Source organism: Heterocephalus glaber, unplaced genomic scaffold (assembly GCF_053883595.1).
Source record: "Heterocephalus glaber isolate CG9 unplaced genomic scaffold, H.glaber_assembly_v1.0 deba00001004, whole genome shotgun sequence".
Lineage (NCBI taxonomy): Eukaryota > Metazoa > Chordata > Mammalia > Rodentia > Bathyergidae > Heterocephalus > Heterocephalus glaber.
The window spans coordinates 5,126,954-5,145,513 of NW_028258179.1; the positions used below are offsets into that span (position 1 = coordinate 5,126,954).

Genomic DNA, 18,560 nt, shown 5'->3' on the forward strand with positions numbered 1-18,560 from the left:
CCTGGCCTGTGCCTTGCAGATCACTGGGCTCCCTGAGTGAGTGCCCTCTGTCCCTGTTCTGCCCTCCACTCGTCTTCCCCGGGCCTGTCCTCTTCTGTCACCTCCACTTGGCCCCAGAGCCCTCGGTGCTGCATCCTCAGTCTTCCTGCTCTGCTAGCTGCTGCTCCTCACCTACAAACAGAGCGTCCCCATCCTTCCTACTCGACCGCCACCCTTCCTGCTGTCCTCAGCGTGGTCCACACTGATTGCTCCTTGGGCTCTCTGACCTGACTGCCATGGTGTGGTTGCAGGCTGGGCCGGCCTCCGGCGGCGTGGCCTGGGCAGGTTACTTAATTTCTCTGTTCCTTGGTCTCCCTTGTCTGAAGAATGAGTATCTTAAGACACCTTCCTGGCAGGGGGGCTTGTGAGAATTAAGCAGGGCTGGCGCCTGTCTCCTAGAAAGTGCCATGCAAGTGTCTCCTGCTGCTTGTCCACACCCCTCCTTCCTGAAGCTCTTCTTTCAAGCTTTCCCTAACATTGGCCGTGCCTGGCCTTTCTCCTCTCCAAACCCTCGTACGCTTCTGATTTTATTCCCTTGCTTCTCTTTTTTGCTCTCCACATGGAGGTGTGAAAAATGCAGCCTCGACTCTGTCGCCTCCTCCCCTGGGCCCTGGGGTGGCCGACACCCAGCTGTCCTCCCCCAGACTAGCCTGCACCCAGGCCCGGGCCCAGCACCCCAGATGCCTTGATGATTTTCTCATCGGAATCTTGCACCTGACACTCAGGAGTCCCTCAAATGTTACAATGTTTGATTTAGTCTTTTTTTAAAGTGTTAAGGCTTGTTATAGACAACTCTGAAAACTTAAAGGAAGACAGTACACCTCCTTAGCAACCTCTCTATTGAGCAGGCACCACCACCGGACTGGGTTGTGTGTCCTTGTGTCTTTCCCCCAGAAGACATCTGGCAGCGTCTTGGAGACATTTTGGGTTGTTGACTCAATGTTGGGGGTGGTTCTGTAGCAGCCAGGGATGCTGTGTACCTTTTTTTTTTTTTTTTTTGAGACAGGGTCTTACTAAGTTGCTGAGTTGACCAGGTGGGGCTCAAACTTGCAATCCTCCTGCCTCAGCCTCTAGACTGCTGCAATCACAGTGTGTGCCACTGCACACCCCCACACTGCTCAACATTTTATAATGCACAGGATAGCCCCCCATGGGAAGGGATTATTTACTCCAACAGTGCAGGGGTCCAGAAGCCCTGGTCTGTCCCTCTCTATAGAACAAGATGGCAATGTTCTCTTCCTGCCCACCCTGCTGTCTCTGTCAGGGAGCCTGTCTTCTTCTCTCTCCTTCCCGGGGCCATGACAGAGCCCATGTAGACCTGTGTGTCACCTCGCAGGATCTCAGGCAGCTGTCCCTTCTTGTCTCTCTGATTGTGACATTGATGGCTAATGAAAACACTTCCCACCTGTGGCCTGGCCCTGTGCTTGGAGATGTCCAGAGACCCCGCCTCGGCCCTGGTGAGCTCAGTCTCGACTGGCAGGGTCCAAGCTTCTGTCTGACAACAGCTTCTAAGGATAGCAGCTTCTGTCTGACTCCTCTGTGTGACACTGTTCTGAGCACACAGCACTATGTAAGTCTTTGTCACACATATATGGACAAATAGTTGGATGAAGAAAAACCTAGAAAGTCTCCCCCCTGCTCCCTCTGTCTTGCAGATCCTGGAGGAATGGTTTGGCCGGACCATCATCCGCTCCTGCACCAAACTGAGCTACGAGCATGCGCAGAGCATGATCGAGCGGCCAGCCGAGAGGATCCCCGAGCAGGAGCTGCCCCCCATCTCCCCGGAACACTGCATTGAGGAGGTGCACCAGGCCATCCTGAACCTGCACAGGATTGCAAAGTGGCTTCGCCAGCAACGCTTCACAGACGGCGCGCTCCGCTTGGATCAGGTCAGTGAGTGTTTCTCGCTAGATTTGACTCGTGCCTGATGCCGGGGGGGGGGGGGCGAGAGGCAGCATGGCGCTCTCCATCTTTGCTCCTTTCTCGCCACTGCACCACGTGCTCCCATCCACCCTCCAGGACCCATGGGTCCATGAGGCCTGGTGACAGGAGCCATGGCAGAAGGGTGCTGCTTGTGTAGGTGGCCTGTGACCTGAACTCCAGGTCTTCCCTGGAAGACTGTCTGGGATCCGATCCTCACCCCAGGTTCTGGCCTTGGATCCCTTTTCGTGGAGGTAGGAGCAGGAGACAGGGCATTTGGGAGGCAGCTGGCCAGTGTCTGATCCTAAGACTCCAAAGTCTTTTTAACCCTCGTCTCCCCAGAGCTATCTGTACAAATCCACATCAATCTTGGATGCAGCAGAGAGCTGAGGAGCACGTAGAACGTTAGCTCAAAGCAAACAGAGGTCCCACGTGCCACTGCTGACCCAAATATCACAGCCATTTGTCAGCCTGCTGGACTTAGGCAGCTGTCACCTGAACTTGGGGGAATTTCCACGTCCCAGAGACGCTAGCTGTTTCTTTGTTGCTTGTCAATACGTTGCACAGTGGAGCCTGAGTGGTGCAGTGTGGCAGTTTTTCCTTTTCCATGTGCCTTTTGTACCCACATTGTGTGCCGGGGGAAGCCTCCATGTGTCTGAGAAGTGAAATGGTCAGTGGCAAGGCCACTGGACTGATGGCACGGCTCGCCGCATAGAACTCTTCCCTGGGCCTCTGCTGGGAGCATCTGAATGGCCTGCTCTAAAGCCTTCCAGTGAAGCTCTGATTTCATTCTATCCCCTGTCATAAGTGTGTGCAGAGGCCTCTTAGAAGGCCTTGCGAGTAGGCGCTGCCCAGGCCTCAGAGGAAGTGAGCTGCTCTCAGGACAGTGGCCGAGCAGCCTGGGCTCCCTGTGCTGGCAGTCAGGGCAGAGCTGGAGCCCTGGGGCCAGCAGTTGGGGCAGGCGTGGGTGCGTGACAGTGCCCAGAGGTGCGGGCAGATGGGGTGAGAGCTGGTCGAGGGGCTGGAGGAAGAGGCACTGAAGGCTGGGAGACTGCAGGTCTTCTACTTGCAGCGGAGTCCCAGGCACTCTTGATTCCTGCCCACCAGCGCCCTCGATTGTCAAGTCCAGGAACTTTTGCAGTTCTTGCGTCCTGGCCTTCCATCCTGCCCAAGGCCCTTTGAAGCCACCTCCTGGGTCTCTGTGTCCCCTTTGCAATCCTGCTCACCACTTCAGGCTTGGCGTCCCTGGGAGCTACCTGCCTCCCTCTCCCCGTCCATGCTCTCTCCCTGAACACATTCCTCTACTCAGGATTTCGACTACCAGCTGGCTGGGTGGATGCTAACAACATGGACGCTGGCTCTGTAGTTCTGCCTCCTGCTCCAGCTCCAGACTGGTCCGTCCACCTGCCCTCTTAAACTCTCCCACGGCCATCTCACCATCCTTCCCCTGCAGAAAGCATGCGCTCCACCTTAGGCGCACCACACACACTGCCCGTGCCGCTGCTTCCTGTGCCCCCACCGGGGGTTGGGCCGTCCCAGACCTGGGAATGCCAGTTGCACCTGTTGTTGTAATTATGCAGTTTTACCAAATACTAGGTCAACTGATCAAATACAAACATAAAAAAGAAAAGTGTTGTCTTTATGTAAACTATTTTGGAAAGACCTGGATAAGTCCAAGTTTTGCTCTTTGGATGAGACAACTATAAAAAAGCAGAGGAAATCCTGAAACTTAGGAAATATTTTATACTCAAATTGCTTTATAAATGTCTTAAAGTCAGTGAATTGAGTATAGTGTATTGAGAAAAGACAATGTAGAAAGCTAATTAGCAAACTTCTTTTTTTTACTTTTTTCAAAGACAGTGAATGATGTATGTTTATATAAATTAAGTTAAAACACAAAATGTTTAATCACATATGTACCTCTTCTGCATAACTCCCTTCTTTACCTGACTTCTAGAATAACTAACCAACTGCTGCTCTAGCACAACAAATGTGTGGTTTCTGCTGTAAAGTTTTTAGACCCATCACCCCATCAGGCTGATGTGCACTTCGTTTGGATTAAATGCACGAATGCATGAAATACTCGGCAAACTAGAAGAGACTGTGGGCGACCTCAGTGCACGCCGGGGTAGGTCTGGTCCCCAGACGGGAGTGAGCACAGGTTGTTGATAGATGAGTGGTGGTGAGTGGGTGTGAGCATGGAGTGTGTAGGGAAGCAGCTTTAGGTGTCTCCATCTCATTGGCCCTCTCGATTTACAAAGTAGAAAGCAGAAGCCCCCAAAGGCTCACTGAGCTGCTTCTATGCAAAACATCCAAGGAGTGCTTTGTTCAGTTTTCCTCCATTTATACCATGCTGACTTAAGAGAAAAAAAGTTTTCCTGAGGGGGATGTCTTCAAAAGTCCTAATTAGGTTCCAGTTCATTAACATTTGAAAAATAATGACTTTGCGTCTTTGGACTTGATTCCTTGGTTAGCCAGAAGACAAGTCTGTGGACCCCAGCATTAGAAAGAGGAGACATCAGTCTCCTGCAGCCGGGACACTGGTGAGATCGTTTATAAATCAGCTAAATGGCCCCATTCAAAAGTCACTGTGTTTGTTCTCCTGTCCCTACTGCCTGATTTTGCCCTCACAAAAATCCATTTTTCCTGGATGCTTTCTGAGTAGCCTAGTGTTTGGAGTTGTTCTCTGAAGCTTTATTAACCTCAGCTCACTATGTCCATGGTTTTTTGTGGCAGTCCAAAAAAATAAAAAATGACCTCCTTTTGTGCTAGCTTCAGTTAGGGGTTAGTCTGAGAGGAGCTGCTGTACACATTGTACAGTAGACCCCTGGGTCCAGCATGCACTGCTGCACCAGCAGTTTGGGCTTTCCAGGCTGCGGGTAAGGTACGAGGTACTAATTGGCACCTGTGTGGAGTCAGGGGCAGAGCCTGATAACCTCAGAAACAGCAGAGCAGCTGGGCCAGTGGGTGTTTGCAGTTGGCAGCTGCCCCACCAGCCCCAAGACTGCCTCTGGCTCTGGCCCCGGGTCACTTACAGTCCTGTTGCTGACAGTGCTGCATTGTCAGAGACCAGCAAGCTCTCTCTGTCCTGTGATGGGAGAAGATCTTCAAGGTATCATTGCCTGCTCCAAATGTCTTTTACCTCCAGCTCAAGCCTGGCTCTAGAAAGTGTCTCATTCCATGAAATGACTCTCCTTTGCTCCATGACTGGAAAAGCAAACACAGGCCTCAGATGCTGTCTCCAACTCTGTAGTGGGATGAGCTGAAAAATGTCCTTCCTGGGTGGTTTCTTCCTCTCCATGTTTTCTGCTTCTGTGATAATCCAAGGATTTAATCTAGCTGTTCATTTTACTTGTCTACTCTAACATGTCTCTCCTGCTCCTTAAAAGGAGCTCCCATCATGGGGCTGGCCTTTTTGTGCTTTAGCCAAAGAAAGCACAGAGGTTTGTAATCACCTGCATCCTGAGCTTCGTGAGGGTGAGCTGAGGGAGACCCTGCCCCTGCCTGGTTCTCCCAACTTCGGGATGGGTGGGACACAAAGCCTGCCCCTGCCTGACTTCGAGGGGAATAGGGCCTTGGGCTTTTTTGGGGTTCTGTCGTAGCCATTGCCTTCAGAAAGATATGGGAGAAAGGTAGCGGGCTCCCAAATAGAACCCTAGTACGAAATATCTCAGGAGCACTGATTAATTTTAGGAAATGGCACCTAGCACTTTCTGGGGCTTTCTCAGCCTGCTTCAGATGAGGGGCTCTGAGAGAAACCAGCCGGGCCGCTGGGTCCCCAGGTAGGCCACACCTTGGGAACAGTGTGACTGCCGAATTCAGAAGGCCCTGGAAGTCAGTGAAGAAAACTGGTGTTTCCATCTTCTAAGGCAAATTCCCCCGAACCAAAGGAGCCTTACCTGAGCTGCATTTATATGAATCTCACTGACACAGTTTTGGTTTTGGTTTTGGTTTTGGTTTTGGTACCAGGGATAGAACTCGGGACCTTGTGCTTGTGAGGCAGGCGGCAGCACCACTGAGCTAAATCCCCAGCCTCACTGACACAGTTTGGAAACCCAAACTTCAGTTTCTTTGTAGACTTAATTGTAAAGATAACTTTGTTGGTTTTTTTTCAATTTGCAGTGCTGGGGACCCAACCCAGGGCCTCTGTATGCTAAGCAAGTGTTCTGCACTGAGCTGTAGTGTAGCCCCAGCCACTAAGATGACCTTTTTCTTGGAAATTGCCCCTCCTGCTCTGGATCCGAGCTGCTGGGGACACTATTGTGTCCGACCTTGGCCTGGCCCAGCTGTGAGTCAGGGCTCGGCGGACTTTTCCTAGTCAGGGTCAGAGAGTGGCAGTGTGGGTGGCCATGTGCTTGACATGGGTAAAGGTGGGTGTGCACCAATAAAACTTGAAAGACACTGAGATTCCAATTTCATGTAATTATCATGTGTCACAAAATACTGTTCTTCTTTGGATTATTTTCAACTGTTTTAAAATGTAAAACCCATTAGTTCCTGGGTCACAAGCAGGCTTGGCCTGTGGTCCCCATTTTGGTGAACTCTGGGTAAGTGACCGGCAGGCCTGGGCCCATCATGCAGTGAGCTTTTAGCAGCTCATCAGCACTGCCCCGGGAAGCCCGGCTGGCTAATGGAGAACAGTTGAGCTAAGTTAGCTCACAGGATGGTTTCGTGCAATTAAGTAAATTATTCTTTTGATTAGTACTGTGTTTAGCAGGTCCAATTAGAGGCTGGAAGCAGAGGAACAAATCCATTTAGCTCCAGTTCCCTCACCCCATCTATGGCCAGGTCACTTTCATCAGCTGGAAGCCAAAGGACCAAGCGCTCAGTCCCTCCGAAGGCTCCTCACAGCCCACCGCCACCCCTGCACCTTCCCCAGCACTTAAATAAACAAGGTGTGTCGGCGAGCTCCAGTACAGCTGCTTTCACGAAAGGACCGTCCAGCTTTTTGTTTTTAATACATGATGATATTTTTATAGATGATATTTGATGCCTGATGAACACATTCATCCTACCTGAATCCTCCTCAGTCTTACTGTTTATGCCATTACTAAAACACAAGAGTGAGCCTGGCGTGGTGGTGCACACTTGTAATCCCAGCACTGGAAGGCTCAGGCAGGAGGATCGCTTTGAGTTTGAGGCCAGCCTGGACTACACAGTGAGACCCTGTCTCAAAAAAAGACCACTAAAACACACAAGAGTGCAGAGCCAGTGTGGTAAAGCACACCTATAATCCCAGCACTCAGGAGGCTGAGGCAGGAGGAGCTCTGCAAGTTTGAGGCCAGCCTGGGCTACCTACCAAGACCATGTCTCAAAAATCCTAAATTAGTCAATCACTAGAGCGTGCTGTAGACACAGGTGTGCTGTGGACTTAATCAGAGTCCTTCACTTAGCTTGTTTTCAGAAAGCTTGAACTGGGGGCCCCCCAGTATATGCTCCATGCTGGAAATATCAAAATGAAGGGCTAAGACTACAGTTCTCAGCAAGTGCTCAATATCGCAAGGGATCCACCAGAGCCCCAGAAAATGAGAAGTGCTGTGACAGAGCTGTACCCAGAGCACAGGACAGTCTCGCAGTGGGCTGCTGTGGTCAGGGGTGATTTCCCACGGAGACCCGAGGGCTTGAGGGCCACCAACTGCTGTGCAGGCCCGGCCCAGGGGCCAGAGGTGAGCACTAGCTCCTGCTGGGTGGTGTTGAGGGCAAAGGGGCGTAGTAGGAGGGGAGGGCAGGGAGTGAGCCGTAAAGCCTGCAGGGTGAAGCAAGCAGCTGAAGTGCATAATCCAACAGCGCAGTGACAGGGCCTGAGTGGAGCCCAGGCCTCGGGCGAGAGGAAGTGACTGATCCAGGAGATGGGAAATCACAAGCCGCTGACAGATAGGTTTTCCTGGTTGGACGTGGAGGGAGGGAGGCAGCCATCGTGGGAGAAGCAGGGAATCCAGCTCCCAGTGTAGCAGCAGGTGGACACGGGACCTTGTGCTCCCCAGGACACTGACAGGGCAGAGGCCAACTGGAAAGACAGTGGCATCCATTGCGGGGCTTTTGACTGAGGGGCCAATGTGAGGTGGGATGGGGCAGCTGTGCAGTGAGCTAGACACGGGCTGAAGTCCAGCGGGAGGCCTGGACACCCGGTACCCACTGGGGGCCAGCAGCATCAACGCGGTGGGGAGGCCATGAGAGCAAAGCCCTCACGCAGGAGGGGCCCTACGGACAGGGGGCGAGGGCCCAGCCCAGGGGGCGTCCTCCTACCTGGGAGAGTTGGCCGCTGCCCCTCCTCCTCCCTCAGAGCAGAGCCCTCTGTCAGCCTGCACCAGTGATGCGTTCTCATGGTAGAAATTGTGGACAATCTAAGACCATAAAATGATGGAAAGCACCCATAATCCCAGTATTAACTACTGTTAATATTTTGGTGTATTTTTACTTTTAAAAATTATTTATTTGAGGGGCATATGATAATTCCTTGTGGATATTCCCCTTATTGCTTCATGGCAGGAGGGATGGGTATTTAGCATAACATTCATGTAGTTTTTGTATTATTCCTTAATAGTGTATAATGAATTTTTCCCATGTCATTAAAGTCTTGTGAGGGCAGGGATAAAGCTAAGTGGTGTAGGGTGAGCTTAGGATGTGTAAGGCCCTGAGTTGGTCCCCAGGACCTTCCCCGAAAGACATTATAATGTCTAAATATTCCATCTTATAAATTTTATCTTGAACATTTAAGCATGCTTGTTCCATTTTTGAAATGTCGGTTCTGATTTTTTGGTACTATAAATAATAATCGCCATCTTAGTTCACAGATAACTGATTATTTCTGACATTCTTAGCACTGCAATGATAGGGAAGAGGTCTGGACATATGTAAGTCTTGAAACATGTTGCCATGTTCCCTTCCAGAAAGGTCGTACCAGCTCAGACTCTTCCTGTAGCCTGTCGATCAGGAACCTGAGATGCAAGCCCCTGGCAGCGGAGTTCTCTGCTATATTCACATTCCTTCGTTCGTTCACTCATTCGTTCCTTCATTCTCTCTCCCTTTTTCTCCCTCTCCCTTTCTTTTTCCTCTCCCCTCCTCTCTCTCTAAACATGCATTTGCTCAGATGTATACACAAGAGATCGCCCCATTGCATAATCAAAAAATATAAGGGTGCTAAAATGTTACACAACAGAATGTATATTGCTAAACTCCAGCTAACACCGAGACTGGGAAGTGACCCCGTCCCAGACAGCATCCTCCTTTCCTGTCATGAGAATCTCTAAAGAAAGGCCTGGTGCCTGCCTCGGGGCTTTGAACTGCTGTCACCCTCTCAGATCCCCAGAGAACATCTGCAGCTTTGCTGGTCTTTATGCTCTTGTGTCCTGTGTGTAAAAGTTCTCACACAAGCTTGGGTCAGCCTGACTTGAGTACTTGGAAGACCAGAGTCACTGTAGGTGGTCTGTGCCCCTCACAACCACCGCCCGGCCCTGAGGGCGGCTCAGGAAGGCTCTGCTGGACGTCAGGGCTTCCACGGAGATGCTGGCCGGCGACACATTACTGTACTTCACCCTGGAGACGGCTCTGCAGTCCGTGAGACTTAAAGGCTGTTTGTTAGCCTGCCTGATTTTCCCTGTTTCCCCAGTGCCAGTTTCATAACAATCGTATGAGCAACGTTTTTATTTAAATGCTCCCATCTCATTTACAAATCAGCTCTGCAGCCCGGTTATGCTCCCTCATGTTGTTCAGTGCCAGGCTCTCCAGGATGGCCTGGGGGAATGAGGGTGCTACAGAGGCAGCAGCTGCACCCTGGGCTTCACCGAGGACTAGGGAGCTGTGGCACTTGGGAGTCTTGCTTTTGAAAAAGAGTAGGCAACTGGGTGTGGTGGAACATGTAATTCCTGCTGGTCGACAGCAGAGGCAGGAGGATTGCAGATTTAAGGCCAGTCCTGGCCAGTTAGTGGGACGCTGTCTCAAAATACCCACACCTATAACCCCTGCACTTGGGAGGCCGAGGCAGGAGGATGGCCTTGAGTTCGAGGCCAGCCTAGGCTACAAGGTGAGTTCAAGGGCAGCCTGATCTATAGTAACACCTCAGTTCATGAATGCTTCTGTTTGCAAACAATTTGGTTCACAAAAGTGTTTAGCAAAATCTTGCTTCCATTCACAAACTCCACATCAGATGACAAACATGACCATAGCTATCTTCCCCACACGAGCACAAACGCAGTCATCTTCCAAAATCATAAAACAAATTAAGTTTGTAAACCGAGGTAACATTGTATATAACGAGACCCTGTCTTATAAAACCTAGATGGGTAGGTAGGTAGATAGATGGCGCTGGGGTGTGGCTTGATGCTCCCTGGGTCCAATCCCTGCACACACACACACACACACACACACACACACACACACACAGAAAGAGCAAAGATTGATTTAGTCACTATGCTTTAATTTCATGTGAAATTACTGAAAACAGTTCATATTATGCATCTCAGGGCAAGAAGAGGCAGACTTAAAAACTCGACCTGGTTATATATAACTAGTACTAATTACAGCCACTCCTGTGAGCTGATCACTATTCGTGGCTCGTAAAACTGTGTGTATATCATTAAGCGTCAGATTGACTCTGCTGAGCAGGTTACGGTTATCACCTCACACTGTGTCCCCTCCTCTGCCAGGCGCGCCACACAGGTCTCAAAAGTTGGAAGGAATCCAGTTGATTCTGGAAACTGCCACAGACGCAGATGCAGACCTGACTGCTGGCCCTCACTGGGTCGATAGAGCCCCACTTAGGTTCTCTTGTGTGCTGAAGTCTGTGCCGAGCTATGGTGGGAGCGAGGGCAGCAAAGGACACCTCCCACACCGGGCTGGTAGTGAGCTTGAGAAGCCTGGACATGCTTCCTAGAGAGGCCAGCCAGACGGCAGCCCAAGTGCGGCAGCTGAGACAGGGCCTGATGGTGGTCAGGGGGGATGGGGTGGTGGGGAGGCTGGCTAGGGAGGTGCCATCATGTGCAGCCTTGCCCCGCCTTGAGGCTGGTACAGAAGAGCCCAGCCTGGAGATGTGAGGGACTTAGCCCAGCTGTGACCCCAGAGGTCCAGGCTGAGAGAAATACTCCATCTATCACCGGTACTGTTTGGATAAGAGGAGAGAGCCTGAGTGTGCTCGGGTGTTTCACACAGCCCAGTAGCAGTGAATGCAAAAGAAAGGGGCAGCAGGTAGCCAGGGACAGACGGCCACGCCTTCTCCCAGGATGGTCCCAGCAACCTTGGCTGTGGGGTGCCTTCCAGGGCAGGGTAGCATCTGCCAGTGTGTCCGTCCCTGGTCAGAAGGGCAGTGCAAGTCCTCGGCAGACTCTCAGGTCTGCTTTCGAAATTACTCTCCAAAGCAAACCTGACTTCTAGAAGTTTCTTCCAGCTTCTGGTTCCTTCTGCCTGCTCATCTCTTTTAGAGGCAGCACCTGGTTTTGCCTCAGATGGGAATGACTTCTGTAAGGCAGGTGCTGTCAAAGAAGGGAGCTCAGGTCACTTCCTAGCCAGCACTGAGTGTGGCCCAGATGACTCAAACAGAAGTCCCTGGCCTTTCCAGGGGACACTGCAGGGAGACTCACACACTTCTCTCAGAGAAGTGGTTCTTTCCAGTTAGTGGCCTAGACAGACAACCAGGACTGGCCTCCTCGGGGCCTCCCCTTGGGTAACTGCACTCACGACTGGGAAGCAGTCACTCTCCCTTTTTTTCCACAGGACACGCTGCACCCCTCGCCCAGCCCCTGTGTCACACCCACGTCATTCGAATATGTGCCAAGTAACTACATAAGGGACGTGGAATTCTTTGACGTTAGTAAAACCTGCACTGGAGCAAGGGAATCCTTGCAGCTGATCTTTGGATTTCCACCATGACCGCTTCTTGGGCCTGGCCCAGTTGATTGCGATGTTCCTTGTTCAGCAAGCCAGGGCCCCTGCTTCCCAGGCCACAACCTTTCAGTTGTGTCCACCATCTGCCCTACACACGGACGCCACCTTGAGTTCCCCCAAATGCTGCCTACACCTCATCACTCAGGACCCTGACCAATAAGATTCTCAAAACTATTTGGGGGACAAGACACGAGATTGCTGGCTTTTATTCCGCCAAGTAAAGGCATTTCCTTTAAAAGGCCAGTTAACATCTATTATCTACATTACTACATTATCTTCATTTTTCATTTATAAATGGAAATATTTAGCACCAAAACAAAGACAATTGTATAACGTGGAACAATCTTTCATATTGACTTGGTTGACCTCGGTGAATACCTATTTGATTTTGACATCTTTTTCTCATTTTGTTTCATCTCAGACTAGCCTGTGAGAACTATTAGACTTGTACATCAGACCCGAACAGCTCTGGCCTGTGGTTCCGCAGTCTTCCTGTGGTGTGCCCACTTCCTGCTGACCCCTAACCTTCCTGCTCCTTCCTTTCCTGCCTTTGCAGAACCTGGTCCCCCACTTGCCACCCCTGGAATCCCACACAGTCCATTCCATAATCCTGCTTCAGGTGGACAACCTTCTCCTCACAGGCCTCTTCCCATCTCTCCCAGAGTGCCTGATGCAGTGCCTCAGCAGCTTTCATCCATTTTGCTTTCTGGTTTTGTTCATTCCCTTTTCTGTCCCTCTCTGCCATGCTTCACCAAGCCAGCCACCAGCTGCTTACAGCCCTGGGACGACACCCAAGGCTGTGGGACCTGAGAACACTGTGCCCATTTTACAGTCTCCGTTTGAAATTGGGATTCTGTTGTTCCTTGAGAAAATTCCTCATTTCTAAAAGAATGATAGTATTGTAGCAGTTACAGTACTGTTCATGTTCCCGTTTTGAGTGACATATGACATATTCTTAAACTAAAGAGAAGAGATTTTAAATTATTTTGTAATTTGAGAATATTCTATTTGACTTATCTTTTTAATTTCCCACATAACTTTTTGAGAGCTGCCAGGTACAAAACACTCTGCTCAGTGCTGGGGACAAAGAGGAGATGAGGATGTGATCCCAGCCCGTGGAGTGGAATAAGGTCGCCGCAGAGGGCAGAGACAGAGGGGCGAGGGGGCGCAGGGAAAGCCTGGCCAGCACGTGGAAGTCTGCTCCACTGTGGAAGGCTGGCTACAGACATGGTCATTCCAACTAAAAGTTTTCTTCTGTACGAAGTGGGAATTAGCCGGGCTGGGGATGTGGCTCAGTGGCACCAGACCTGCCTGGCAAGCGCAAGGTCCTGAATTCTATTCCCAGTACCAGATGGGGGGAAAAATGGGAATTGGCCATTTTCTGTTAGAAAATAGTAGAAACTTTGAAAACAAATTAGAAATTAGTTGCCCCTTGAATTGTAACCCCATGGGGTAGCGGAAGTCTGCCAGCATGGCTGGAGATGGGGCAGCACCCGGGGAGACCCCCGCAGGCTTCTTACCTGCTTGTGGGCATTTAGCTGGCAGCCACTAAATAGGAAAATTGGCTGAGAACAACAGTCTGCACATTTGAACTGGGGACTCTGACCGAGCCTCTGAACACAGGTTGAAACCGATGTGCCACAATCTGGGTTCTGTGAGTGGCTTGGAGCTCCCCTGCCATTCTCCTGCCCTCTCCCCTTGCCAGTGCTAGGCCTTCACTCTTGCTGCCTGGCAGACCCGACCCTGACACACTCGGGGTCCCCTACAGGGGAGCAGAACTCCAAGCTCTACTTTCTGCGCCTCTCCTGGCCACCTGGCTTCATCATTGAGCTTTTAAAATAATCATTCTTGGGCCGGGGATTTAGCTCAGTGGTTCTGCCACCTGCGCTTGTAAGTGCGAAGTCCCAAGTTCAATCCCCGGTACCTAAATAAATAAATAAAATAATCATTCTTTTAAATTCTCTATCAGCCATTTTGTCCATATTGGTTTCTTTGATTGCTAGAGTTATGTTCTTCTGGAGGTGATATATTTTCTTCCTTTTGCATATTTCTTGTGTTCCTGCACTGAGACATGTACACCTGGCAGGTCAGATATCTTTACCGTTTCTTATGAGGTGGTCCTCTCAGTAAGCGGTTTCTTCTGAAGATGCGTCTTAGTGTGTTGGTTCATTGTGCAATGTTGGCTCGGTTTCCAGCCAGGCTGTTTCCGGTGTGGTCTCTTTGCCTATGCTAATGATTTGGGGCACGGTTCCTACCATGGAAGAGTCAGAGATACCCGCTGTCTCTGTGGGCCCTGCGAGAGTGGGCACGCTGAGGCAGTTCTGGCAGATGAGGTGCAGTGAGCAGTGGGAATGGGGCTACCTGTGTGGCTACTCCCACAGTGTGAGGGCCCCCGTGGAATAATGGGGTTCTCGAGCACTGCTGGTGCCAGCTCTGCTCCCAGCACGGCTGTCTGGCCAGCAGTGGGGAGGGGCCTGCTGGGGCACTTTTCCTCCCACCTGTCAGAGGTACAGACGTCCCCAGTGACATCTCCTGGAGAGAGGCTGACAGGAACCAGCACCTTCCCTGGAGCTCACAGGTGGTTCTGACCTCTCCACTATGCTGCCTGCCTGCCCCGGACCTTGCTCAGAGCTCCTTTTCAGGTCATGTTTCTGCTCCTGATTGGCCCTATCCCAGCCCCTTTGCTCTCCTGAGGCGATTCAGAGCCTCAGGGTCTCTTTCCCATAGCAGCATGACGTTAACTCTTCTGTGCCTCAGTTTCCTTGTTGGTACAGTGACGATCACACCAGTACCTGTGTTGAGATGTTTTATGAGTACCCTTATAAAACAAAACGATGTTGAGGAAGACCCCGCTTCTGTCTCCATAGAAGACCTCTTGACTGAACAAGAGAGGGTGGCAGTGGAGGGCCAGGGCCACCAGCAGCCTTGGCCTGGAAAGGCTCCACCTCACTCGTGATGCTGGGGACTGGTCTGGATGAGGGGAGGACTTGAGTTGAAGGCGCAGGTCAGCGGGGCACTGCCTCCTGCTGGTCTTTGGGGACCAGAGCAGTCTGGCTTGCTGGGTGAGAGGAGGGAGCCCTGAAAGTGCTGTGGGATGAGGTTGGGGCACCCTGGCCCATGAGCAGGAGTAAAATCAGAGACAGGGAATGGGAAGGGGTCCTGATTTCCACATCACACCCTAAGTCACCCACAGGAGCTGCCAAGAGTTCCACTGTATTAATAGACTGCAGGGTGCAGAACACTTCCCTACAGTTGGTATAGACAGGATGATTCTGGTGTGTGTTGTTATAAATAACACTGCTATTGAGGGCCAGGGATTTAGCTCAGTGGTTCCACCGCCTGCCTCGCAAGCTAAGGACCTGGGTTTGATCCCCGGTACCAAAAAAAACCAAAACACTGCTATTAATATTCTTAGGCATAAAGTTAAAACTTATTTTGAGTTATTTCCTTAGTAATTCAGACTTAAAATTATTGAACGAAGGAAATTAGCTTTTTTACTTTCAAAACTAACTTGTATTATTTTCTTATAAAAGTAATACATGTTTGTTTTATAAAAATTTCAAAATTAACAAGCAAACAAAAAATGGCCTATCACCTAGCAAGGACACTCTTCAGTGTATCCTAAAGAGCTTTAGAGCTTTTGGCTCTCAGAGTATTTTCTGGAAAGGTAAGCCCGAGTGAGACTATCCCGGCAGGGAACAACCAGACGTTGTCCCGAGAGGTTGTGGCTTTGACTTCCTCCTCGTCACTACGGCAGGCTGCAGATGGCACTTTCTCAGTTTTGAGTTCCGCGTTTTCCCTGCCACAGGCTCCATCGACTCTGCAGTCCTCCCTTTGCCACGTCCCTGGGGTTGCCGGGTCGCCTAGCACCCTGTGCATCAAAACCCCAACTGCATCCTGCCAGAATCGCCTTCTCCCTGCATTACCTTTTTAGGGTACAGTTCTACAAGCTACGCCCAGTCATGTGGCCACCAGCACAGCCAAGACAGGGAGCCATCCCTTTGGCCCAGAAAAGTCCTGTGTGCCCCTTGGTGTGCAACTCGTCACCTGCCCTTGCCCCTGTCAGCCACCACCCCATTTTCCGTCAGTGGTTTCAGTGTCTCTGGAAAGTCTCAAAAGTGGAACTGTTCAGTTGGTAGTCTTTCAGCCCAGCTTCTTTCTCAAAGTGTGAAAATGCCCCTGGGTCCTTCTGTGATGCTGCGGGAACCATGCTGGTTCCTATTGTACCATCGCACAGATGTGTGCTGCTCGCGTCCTGTTTACCAGCTGAAGGATCCTTGGGCTGTTTCCAGGTTGGGCCGTATGAAGACTGCGGCTTCTGCCTCCAGCTGTCTCACTGGCTGTATTCATTTCCCTGGGTCAGTACCCAGGAGCGGGATTGTTAGGTCTTGTGGTAAGTGTATATTAAACTATATAAAAAAACACTTTTCCAAAGTGACTGTGCCACTCTCATCAGCAGTGTGTGAGCATTATATTTCTTTGCACACCTGCCAGCACTTGGTATTGTCAGTTTTTTTTTTCACCCATGCCAGTAAGTGTGTGGTGGTATCTCATAGTGATTTTAATTTGCATTTTCCTAATAGCTTTGAGCATCTTTTCTTGTGCTTATTTGCTGTCTGCATATTTTCATTGGTGAAGTATCTGTTCATAACTTTGCCCATTTTTCAGTTGGGATGTGTGTCTTACTACTGAGTTTTCAGAGTTCTTTTTACATTTTTGACACAAATTCTCTAGCAGATTGCAAATATTTTCTCTCCTTCTTTGGATTGTCTTTTTATTCTCTTATATCTTTATAAGATGTCATATCTTTACTCTCTCGGGCTTATCTTTTCATCCTGTTTCAAAAAACAGGAGTTTTCATAGTGCCACTATACCTGTAATCCTAGATACTCAGGAGGCTGAGGCAGGAAGATCACAGATTTGAGGCCAGCCTGGGAAATTTAGAAAGACCATCTCAAAATAAAATAAAAACAACTGGGCTGTAGCTCAGTGGTAGACCTTTTGCCTTGCTTGCACAAAGCAATGGGTTCAATCCCTGCAACTCTGGAAAAAGAAAAAAAGGTTTTAATCTTGAAGAGGTTCACTTTATCCAATTTTTCCTTTATGCATTATGCTTTTGGTGTCCTATCTAAGAACTATTTGACTAACCCAGGATAACAAAAATTTTCTTGCGTCTTTTGGAAGTTTGATAGTTTTAGGATTTACTTTCCATTGTTAACATGTACTTCCCAGGCCTGGACGTCCCTTTTGGAAAGCATTTCCAACAACAGAGTAGGGTGCACCTGGCCCCTTTGAGGGGAGGGGACCCAGGGCCTTCTGCACAGAGGTGTGTGCCCCGGAAGTTACCCAGGAGTGGCTAGTACGTAGATCTTCTCTGGCTTAAGACTTGGAATAAAACTGAGTATTGTATCTTTTGAAGAGAAGGCTTGAGGTGATAAGACAAAATGTCCAAACTTTCTAGCTAAGTTTCTCCGGCCCACAATCGAAACGGAGAGTGGTGCCAGTTGTGGGGCTTTGCTGATTACACACAAGCCCTGTCTCAGTGACTCACTCAATCATGCTTTAATCTCATCACCAAGAGGCTTTTAGAAATCACAGCAACAAGGCAGCTTGCTTGTTACCACTGCCATTGGAACCAGGTTCTCCTCTGAATAGCTGGAGTGGGAAGCTCAGTGGGAAGAAAGCCTGCTGTGGGGCCGAGGCCAAGGACCACTTGCCTGGGAAGGTTGCGCAGCTGATGTGTGACAGGAATCTGTGACATGATCAGCCCCAGCCAAGCTAAGTAGAGGCCTGCCATCTTCCATCCGGGGAAGATGCATCCCGGCAAATGCATTCAGAAAACAACACTGGCGATGTCCTCCAGAAACACGGGAGCTTGCTGGTTTAGAAAGGCAGGTGGCACAGGTTGAGAATGCCTTCTCCAATGTGGTCCACTCCAGATGTGCAGGCCACTGGGTGGCTGTATCACAGTCCAGGTGGGATAAGCTCTCGGAGATCTGCCCTGAAAGATCAGCACCACACTCACAAGAGTGGTGGCATGGGACTTTGAGTAGAGAGCGCCCCAGGCACTCCAGGGAGACTGACTTGGGAAGCCAGTAAGAAGGCTGCAGTGTCATTCAGGTGAGACCCTGGCCTGAGATCACACAGCCAACCAGAAAGAACAAGTGAGAGACTGAAGAGTGGAGTCAGGACCGAAAAGGGAGGGGTATGTGTGGATACTGGTGGGGTCTGCCTGGGCACCTGAGGGTGCAGTGTCAGGGGAGGACCCTGCAGCTTGAAGGGACAGGGCTATCTGGTTGCAGGCACTCACCAGGAGCTGGTGCGGGGCATCAGCCTCTGGTGGAGGCATCGGGATCACTGCAGCTCCCAAAGTACAGCAAGCGGGACTAGCGAGCAGCGAGCGGTGTCTGAGCCCCATGGCCACCAGGAGCAGCGCATGGTACTGGCACGCCACCACAAAGGCCTCCATCGTCCTACCCAGAGCCCAGACACTTGCCTGGAGGAGGGGCCAGCCACATCTATCTGGCCTGCTCCCTCCCTCCTTACCTCCTGCATACACTCTTACCAGCTGAGCCCTTCTCACTTGTTTAAAAAAAAAAAAAGTGAATTCACTGGCGGTCCTTTTGAAGCCCAACATGTCAGTGATCGATGAGGCCGTATTCTGTAACTTCAAAGGAGGAAAACCAAATGAGTGAAGCCTGGCCAGGGAGTGGAAAAGTCCC

At 50.5% G+C, this 18,560-nt stretch overlaps 1 protein-coding gene across 7 annotated transcripts in view; it reads left to right on the forward strand.

The window, feature by feature from the left end:
• The window catches only part of Dis3l2 (DIS3 like 3'-5' exoribonuclease 2), a 262,451-nt gene that overhangs the window by 202,965 nt on the left and 40,926 nt on the right, over positions 1-18,560 (forward strand). For all 7 annotated transcript variants that reach the window (XM_087209292.1, XM_087209293.1, XM_021247080.2 and 4 more), the window contains one exon: positions 1,695-1,928. In XM_087209292.1, coding sequence (XP_087065418.1) covers positions 1,695-1,928 — 234 coding nt within the window. The remainder of the gene's footprint in view (positions 1-1,694; positions 1,929-18,560) is intronic.